This window comes from Tursiops truncatus, chromosome 10 (assembly GCF_011762595.2).
Source record: "Tursiops truncatus isolate mTurTru1 chromosome 10, mTurTru1.mat.Y, whole genome shotgun sequence".
Taxonomy (NCBI): Eukaryota; Metazoa; Chordata; class Mammalia; order Artiodactyla; family Delphinidae; genus Tursiops; species Tursiops truncatus.
This window is the reverse complement of record NC_047043.1, coordinates 98,215,918-98,224,898: the sequence shown is the minus strand read 5'-3', so window position 1 is coordinate 98,224,898 and position 8,981 is coordinate 98,215,918. Positions and strand designations below refer to the sequence as shown.

General features: G+C 48.9%; 1 protein-coding gene across 5 annotated transcripts in view; it reads right to left on the bottom strand.

The window, feature by feature from the left end:
- CAND2 (cullin associated and neddylation dissociated 2 (putative)) overlaps positions 1-8,981 on the bottom strand; it is a 29,431-nt gene that overhangs the window by 1,751 nt on the left and 18,699 nt on the right. For 2 of the 5 annotated variants that reach the window (XM_019944584.2, XM_019944586.3), the window contains 4 exons: positions 6,899-6,994; positions 3,804-3,973; positions 2,314-2,478; positions 1,093-1,260 (listed from right to left, as the gene is read on the bottom strand). In XM_019944584.2, coding sequence (XP_019800143.2) covers positions 1,093-1,260; positions 2,314-2,478; positions 3,804-3,973; positions 6,899-6,994 — 599 coding nt within the window. Of the gene's footprint in view, positions 1-1,092; positions 1,261-2,313; positions 2,479-3,232; positions 3,974-6,898; positions 6,995-8,981 lie in introns of those variants that run through there. The other 3 variants (XM_019944585.2, XM_004320270.4, XR_012323921.1) reach the window with 2 other exon arrangements.

The window sequence follows — 8,981 nt, the reverse complement described above, 5'->3', positions numbered from 1 at the left end:
CTAAGGTGGGGAGCAATGAACAACGAGCCATCCTTTATTGAACACGGCCTTGCATTTCCCTGGTCACCTGTCATCCTCCCCAGCTCATGCGCCATCTCCTACCTTTATTTACTGCGCTTAAAGCAGGCTCTGGGCACCATTGGACTTCAAGAATGGGTTGCTGTGACAGCCTTCTAGCTGGCCTCTTACCCCCAGTCAAGTCCTTGCCTCTGCCACCCATTGTGCAGACAGGCTGGGGAGTAGACTTCCAAAGCTGCCTCGCCTGCGTTCCACTGCTTTATCCCCTCCCTCTCCCGCTTATTCACAGAATCTCAGGAATTTCCCCACTGCTTCTGGAATAAAGTCCAGATCCCTTCTGCTCTGCTCTCAGGACACTCAGCCCAGACAACACTCGGGCCCTTCCCCGAAGAGGCTCAGGTAGAGGTGAAAAGTTTGGCATTGGGGCTGGACGGTCCTGGGTTCAAACGGCTCTGCCCCCTAAGAGCTGTGACCCCTCTTTAAGCTCCAATCTAAAATACTCTGCTTTCTTCTTGGTTAATTCCTACTCTTCCAAAACCCAAATTAGTTTTGCATTCAGCAGGCATTTACTAGGTGTGATAGGCTCTGTTCTCCACGTGACAGCTTTCCGTGAGCCTTCTGCCCCAGATCCTCCCCGGACCTTGAGGCACTCCAGGCTAACTGCCCTATACCAATCAATGAATCAGTCAGTGATTCTATCTTTCTAAGGGTCTGACTCAGTTTCCCAATTAGGATGTGAGAGGAGGGAGTCCATCATGTTCAATGTTGCATCCCTAGTACCTTGCACAAGGCCCAACCCTCAGGAAGTGTTTAATGAGTGAAAGAAAGAGCTAGGTTTGAATCCCAGCTCTGCAATTTACTAACTGTGTCGCCTCAGTCAATAACTTAACCTCTCTGAACCTTTGTTTCCCTGCGTGTATAATGCTAAGAATAAGTACTCTGTAGGGCAATGATAATGATCAAATAAAGCACTTCATACACCACCTGTACTGCAGGAGATTCTCAGTAAACAGTAACCATGAACGATCTGCAGAGAACCCGGCCGGTGCGCCCAGGGCTTGGCAGGGGGCTTACCTTAGCGGTACAGGTGGCCCTGAGGGGCTCGATGAGCCGGTCCACCCTCTGCAGGACAGGCACAGGACACAGGGTAGCTAGTCGGGCGAGCATGATGAAGGTCAGCATCTGCCCAGGAGGAAGGAGACAGTTCTTGGTGAAATGGCCCAGGACAGAAAGGAGCAGGCCCTGGGGAAAAGCAGAGGTCTGGAGCTCAAGCCCAAGCTCTAGCAGTCAGGCTGCCTGCCTGCCACACTGACCTGTGTGTACTGGCACTCACCAGATATTGGTTGACGAAATTAAGGAATGTTTCTGTGCATTTTCCCGGGAAAGACTGAGATTTACAACAGTGGTTCTCTCTAGGTGGAGTGGAACTTTTTGGCGATTACTACTCACTTTCCTATTCACTTTTAGATTGTCTAAACCCTTTAAGACAAGCATAATTCCTTTTGATTATTTTACACTGGTTTTTTGTTACAAAAATGATTCATGTTCATTGTATGTATTTTAAAAAGCTACAAGGATAGAAAGTAAAACCTGTCTCCCTCACAGGTAATAAAAAAATGGCCCAAACTTCTACAACTCACTTATCACCTAACAGTGAGTCTTGGCCACCTTCCATGCCAGCACAGAGATCCCTCTCCGTCCTTGTAATGCTGCCAGGATCCCATCCATGGCTGGAGGTACCCGGCTTACTGAGCCAGCTCCCCATGAGTGGACATTTTGGTAGCTGCCAGCCTTTCCCAACTCCCAGAAAGCTGTGGAGAACCATCTCTCACATAAAACTCTGAATGTATTTGTATTTTTGAGTCAGTTCCATGAAGTCAGTTCATGGAGTGTCTAAGAATTCTAAATTTTAAAATGTTTCTAAGGTATGGGGATATATGTATTTGTATAGCTGATTCACTTTGTTATAAAGCAGAAACTAACACACCATTGTAAAGAAATTATACTCCAATAAAGATGTTAAAAAAAATCCCCCCCCCCAAAAAAAAAAAAAAGTTTCTAAATTCTACGTTTTTCTAGTTCTGGTCAAACCATCCTCCCAAGAGCTTGCCCAGTGTAGACTCCCACCAAAGGTGTGAGACGTGGGTTCTTTTTCTTATTGTTAAAGAACAAAGCAGCTGTTTTCACGGGGGCGCCTGGGGCAGGGGTGGGGGACAAACAAGAAGTGGGCCCTGTGGCGCCTGGCTGTCCTCCCGCTGCGGAGTGGGCCTGGGTCCGGCAGGGGGCTCGTCCTACCCGGATGTCGTAGTGGTCCTTCAGGCCGTCCTCCACGTGGTTCAGGAACTCGCAGATGTCCAGCTGGCCCAGGCAGCTCTCGAGCAGTGAGTACATGCACTCGAAGGCTGCCTTCCGCACATCCAGCCCATCGTCCACCGTGTGCTTAAAGGGCCCCATCTCCACCTGCAGGAGGGAGGGATGACAGCGGGCTGGGGGCTGTGACCCCAGGGCATAAGGACACCTTCCCAGGTTCCTGCTGCACCCCTCCCCCTCTGCTGTTCAGTACTGCGTCCCATCCCCAAATCATGCCTTAGACCCTTAAGTCTCCATGCCTTTGCTCAGCCCATGATGCCTTTTGATAATAATAGTAACAATAATTATAATTACAATGATTAGAATCTACTGAGCAGTTATGATGTGCCAGGCACTGTGCTGAGTGCTTGACAGATGACATTTTACTCATTCAACAGTCCCAGGAAGAGAGTGTTACTATTAACTCCATTTAATATATGAGGAAACTAAAGCTCAGAAAGGTTAACTAACTTGCCCAAGGACACTAGCCCAAGCTAGTAAATAGCTCAACCAGAATTAAAACCCCAGGTCTCTCTGAAGTTATAACCAGAAGGCTCTGCTCTTAATGGTAACTCCTTCTTACCCCTCAAAGCCCAGCTCAAATGTCCCCTCCTTTTGGAAAACTTTCCTAACCCCTCTAAACAGAGTCACACCCTCCTCAGCAATGCCAGGTGGTTCAGCCCTTCTCATTATATCGTGCAATGACTTGGCTGTTCAATCACTTTTAATCTCTGCCTCTTAAATCCTAACTTCACCAAGTGCTCTAAGTAACTTAAATAATTAGCAGAGAGGGTATCCCTCCCTCTCCTTCAGGAGGCCATGAGCTCCCTGGTGCCTGGACGCAGGGCTGGTGCTCCATGAACACCTGCTGAATGTTGAGTGATAACAAGAGTTGCTGGGGCTTCCCTGGTGGCGCAGTGGTTGCGAGTCCTCCTGCCGATGCAGGGGACGCAGGTTCGTGCCCTGGTCCGGGAAGATCCCACATGCCGCGGAGCGGCTGGGCCCGTGAGCCATGGCCGCTGAGCCTGCGCGTCCAGAGCCTATGCTCCGCAACGGGAGAGGCCACAACAGTGAGAGGCCCGTGTACCGCAAAAAAAACAAAACAAACAAAAAAAAACAACCAAGAGTTGCTGACGTTTACCGAGCACCGACTGCGTGCCAGGAGCAGTTCTGAGCACTTGTAGGATTTAACTCATTAAAAATCTTCTCAACAACCCTATAATGTGGACATGGTTATTTCCCTCCCTTTGCCCGTGAGGAGAAACTGAGGTTTAGAGAGGATCGCGTTGCCCCGGCCAGGGTCACACAGCAGGGAAGTGGAGGGGCAAACCTGACCCTGTGGGCCGGACCTGCTCTGATGAGCTTGACCCTAACCCTGGCCCCAGCCGCAGGAGTCAGACCCAAGGGCTCCCGGCTCTGTCCTCCTACGGCTTCACCTCTCGGATGAGGTCCCGGCGGATCTTCGTCTCCTGGTAGAGGAGGGGCAGGATGTCGTCCAGCAGGTCGCGGACCAGTGAGGGCTTGTTGTGCACGGCGGAGTTGAAGAAAGCCAGGGTGGCCCGGCGCACATTCAGGTCTGGGTCCTGCAGGCTCTCCATGAACTCTCCTGGCGGAAAGACCAGAGGTGGTGTGGGGGGCAGCACAGCCAAACACAAACCACCCCCACCCCACCGTGCTTATCTGGTTAACGGGAGCCGTGCAGACCTGGCTGGACCAGGACAAATGTGTTCTGAGCATCTACTCTGCACAACAAACCTTCAAAGTCCAGATAAGAATGTAGACTTGAGTCTGGCCTGGGTTCAGATCCAGGCTTGACCGCGTCCTAACTGTGGCACCTGCCTCAATGTCCTCAACTGTAAAATGAGTGTAACAGCAGTACCTACACTGTAGGACTGGTTTTAGGATTAAAACTGTGGTGATGTCTACAAAGCACACAGCAGAGCACCAAGTGAGGACTCTATAAATGTTAACTTGATTTTATTTCAGATGAGAATGCTGAAGATAAGAGAGGTGAAGAGACTTACACAAAATCACACAGCATTTCTTTTCTTATAGGTTAGACTTTTTAATAACTATGTTAATGTTTTATATATTCAATAAATAAATAAAATCAAGAATGGGAGGGATCCCTAAAAAAAAAACCAACTGAATTTCAAATGGTTAATATAACCACCCAGGTTATGAAGGAGAAAACAACTCACCTAAGTAACTTCCAAAGCACTGTGACAAGATGCCCTCAGGCTAAAGACAAAATTATAAACGAATACTGATTTTTCACAGATAAGGGTTAGCAATTCTCATGACTACCTTCTGTGTATTCCAGGATTAAGTGAATAAATATCTCAGGAGCTGGGTTTCTCCTGTAACAGAAGGGTATATGGAAAGGGAAAAGGCTAGCATGAACCCTGTGGTGTTGGACTGGAATATATATGTGTGTCTGACTATGTACGTAAAGTCATACATACTTAGATTTCCTGATTCTGTCTGCTGAGAGGGCCTCGAAGTAATGGCACCCCAGTAGCAATGAGCACACCTAGTGCTCAGATCTTGGATTCTGAATACTATTCTCCACTAAAAGGAATCAGGCTCCTTGGAGAAATAGTTGATTCCAGGGCTGGGGCAGGAAAGGTTCAAGATGGGTCGGGAGCACCTTATCATGCCAAAAGGTAAGGAGATGCTCAAAGAATGATGGAAACATATCAACAGAACATAAGCAGCAGCTTGAAGGGCTCCCACTGGCTAAATGTGAGACAATCTTGGGAATCAAAATAAATTAAAGACAGTAATAGATTATAACCCATTGAGTGAAATACAAATCCCTGAGTCTATAATGATATGAACAAATCAATGAATAAATAAATGAGGGAAAAGGAAAAGTTATTTCTGAGAACAAAATGCAAACTAATAAATATGGGAGGAATGCTGGAATTAGAAAGTTGTCATTTAGCAACTGTCAGTAATCATTTATTCAGGCAAGAAACCACAATGGATGCAAAATGTAGTGGGCAAAAATTTGATGAGGAAGAAAATATTTCAATAGGCTTAAAAATACTTATTCATGGGGCTTCCCTGGTGGCGCAGTGGTTGAGAGTCCGCCTGCCGATGCAGGGGACTCGGGATCGTGCCCCGGTCCAGGAGGACCCCACATGCCGCGGAGCAGCTGGGCCCGTGAGCCATGGCCGCTGAGCCTGCGTGTCCGGAGCCTGTGCTCCGCAATGGGAGAAGCGGTGAGAGGCCCGCGTACGGCAAAAAAAAAAAAAAAACTACAATGAGGTATCACGCCACACTGGTCAGAATGGCCATCATCAAAAAATCTACAAACAATAAATGCTGGAACGGGTGTGGAGAAAAGGGAACCCTCCCACACTGTTGGTGGGAATGTAAATTGGTGCAGCCACTATGGAAAACAGTATGGAGGTTCCTTAAAAAGCTAAAAACAGAACTACCATATGACTCAGCAATTCCGCTACTGGGCATATACCCAGAGAAAACCATAATTTGTAAATATACATGCACCCCAATGTTCACTGCAGCACTATTTACAACAGCCAGGACATGGAAGCAACCTAAACGTGCACAGACATAGGAGTGCATAAAGAAGATGTGGTACATATATACAATGGAATACTACTCAGCCACAAAAAAGAACAAAATAATGCCATTTGCAGCAATATGGATGGACCTAGAGATTGTCATACTGAGTGAAGTAAATCAGACACAGAAAGACAAATATTATATGGTATCACTCATACATGGAATCTAATTTTAAAAAACAATACAAGGGCTTCCCTGGTGGCACGGTGGTTAAGAATCCGCCTGCCAATGCAAGGGACATGGGTTCCAGTCCTGGTCCAGGAAGATCCCACGTGCCGTGGAGCAACGAAGCCCACGCGCCCCAACTACCGAGCCTGTCCTCTAGAGCCCGCGAGCCACAACTACTGAGTCCACGTGCCACAACCACTGAAGCCCACACACCTAGAGCCCGTGCTCTGCAACAAGAGAAGCCATCACAACTAGAAGCCCGTGCACCGCAAAGAAGAGTAGCCCCCGCTACCCGCAACTAGGGAAAGCCTGCGCACAACAACGAAGACCCGATGCAGCCAAAAATAAATAAATAAATTTATAAAAAACAAAACAATACAAATGAACTTATCTACAAAACAAGAACAGACTTACAAATATCAAAAGCAAACGTATGGTTACCAAGGGGCTGGTGGGGAGGGATAAATTGGGAGATTGGGATGGACGTATACCTACTCCTATATATAAAATAGATGACTAATAAGAACCTGCTGTAGAGCACAGGGAACTCTACTCAATACTCTGTAATGGCCTATATGGGAAAGAATGTTTAAAAAAAGAGTGGGTGGAGATATAGGTGTTACTGATTCACTTTGCTGTGCACCTGAAACTAACACAGCATTGTAAATCAATTATACTCCAATAAAAATTAAAAAAAAAAGAAAAATCAGCTCAAGCCCAAGAACAGGGTGGAGGTGACCAAAGGGGGCAGAGGGGCGGGGGCACTCACCAACGAAGGTCTTCAGGATGGGGTCGATGGGGTGCGGCTGGTCCGAGATGAGGAACTTGAGGGCTGTGATGACAGTGCAGCGGGTGTGTGGCTGACCTGCAGGACGGGAGAGGGCACTTGGGGCGGGCGCGGCGGGTCCCGGACACCCGCAGGCCGGAGGGCGCTGAGGCTCCCCTTGCCTCCGTGGGAGACAGAACCACGTCTCCTCCCCACACGAAACGCCCCGCACATCTCTGGGGAAGCTGATGCTACCACTTTCCTTGGCAGCCCAGAATCTCCCCTGAATTCTTCCTACTTCGGCTGAGAGCGTAAAACTGCCAGCTCTCAGGCAGCCACGCCAAGGACAGGAACGGACGACGAGAACCCAGGACAGGGCTCCAGCCCAAGAAAGACCTCTCTGCCCAGGCCTTGGGGCTGCGTCCTATTTTTCAGACACATTATCTCAATTAATCCTCAGGATTAATTAATCCTAGTCACTGGTTGATAATAATAAAAAATCATATAGGGCTTCCCTGGTGGCGCAGTGGTTGAGAGTCCGCCTGCCGATGCAGGGGACACGGGTTCGTGCCCTGGTCCGGGAAGATCCCACATGCCGCGGAGCGGCTGGGCCCGTGAGCCATGGCCGCTGAGCCTGCGTGTCCGGAGCCTGTGCTCCGCAACGGGAGAGGCCACAACAGTGAGAGGCCCGCGTACCACACACACACACACAAAAAATCATATGATATTAGTAACAATAATTAATAAAAATTCTTCTTAATCTCCATTTTACAGGAGGAGAGACTGGAATGGTTAAATTCACGTCTAAGGTCACCCAGCAGGTCCAGAATTCACCAGCTGCTTCTGAGCCCTCTCTGTGGGCTTCTCCAAGGAGGGAGCAGTTATGCTTCAAGCAGGCTGAACTCACTTAATTTTGCTTTTCTGCTTGCTTTCTGAGTAGAGAAGCTGCAGAGAAGGAAGGGAGTACACTTCCCATTAGGGTGAAGGAGATTAATTGGCAGCTTCCACCCCTCCGGCACACAGCACTGAATGGGTTAAGGCTGTTTCCATCCAAGACTGCAGTTCGAGACTCAGCAGAAAGTTTACAATTTGATGCTAGGGTATGAGTGAGTGAGTTACTGACTTCAGACTTGCAGTTTTTTCCTCTTTCTCTTTCCATCCTGACTGGCTCCTAAGAAGATTCAGGGTGGCTGATAAAGGTAATACACATAGAAGAGGATTAACTGAATTAAGAAAAATGAGGCCAAGGACAAAGTGAGATGGAAACCAGAGTGAGGGGCATGCAGCGAGAGGCAACTAGAAAGTCCTATGAACTTGCTAGAAGCAGGCCGCTGATTCGGCTCTAAGCATCCCAGCAGCCAGCAGTAAATAGGAAATATGACTGGTTAGCTGGTTCAACAGCGGGCACGAGGTCTAAACAAATCTGAGCTTAGAAAAGGCAGGGCTGCCCCTCATCCCAAGACTCTTGCCTCCCAAGGTTCCTCGTGAAGAGCCCTGTGCAGTGTTAACAGGTGAGGTCCTCAACGTGGTTGTCCTGCCCACACAGCGGTGAGGGCCCAGAGCTGCTGCTTGTATACCAGCAACCCAGGAAGGGCTTAACTGGAATCACTGACACAGCAACGACAATGGATACTAGCAGTGCTAATTAGGTACCACCCACTATAGCAAGCACTTTGGCTGCATTATGTCAACTAACACAGCACTGACCCTACGGGGACCAGGGGACTAGCTCAAGGCCTGGAGGCCTTTCGCCCTCAGGGGCTGTCACCTGCCTAAGAGCCCACAGTCCACCTGCCCGCTTTCTTCCCCCCTGAGCTGCAGAACACCCTGACGCGCCCTAACCCCAGAATGTAAGACCTGCCTTCCTCACCCCTTCCCTGGCCCTCTCCACACCCGGGGCCTGGCATCCAATCCTAGCCCACGTTTACATTTGCTCCTGCCTCATGCTAGCCCGACACAGCTGCATTCTGCAGGCTGCCGTTTCTGGCCCCTCAGAGAACTGCCTTTACTAACCCTTACCTGGAGCACAGGGCTGCTGTCCACAACAAGTGGCACCGTGAAAAGTTTATTTGTTGGAGGGACACAT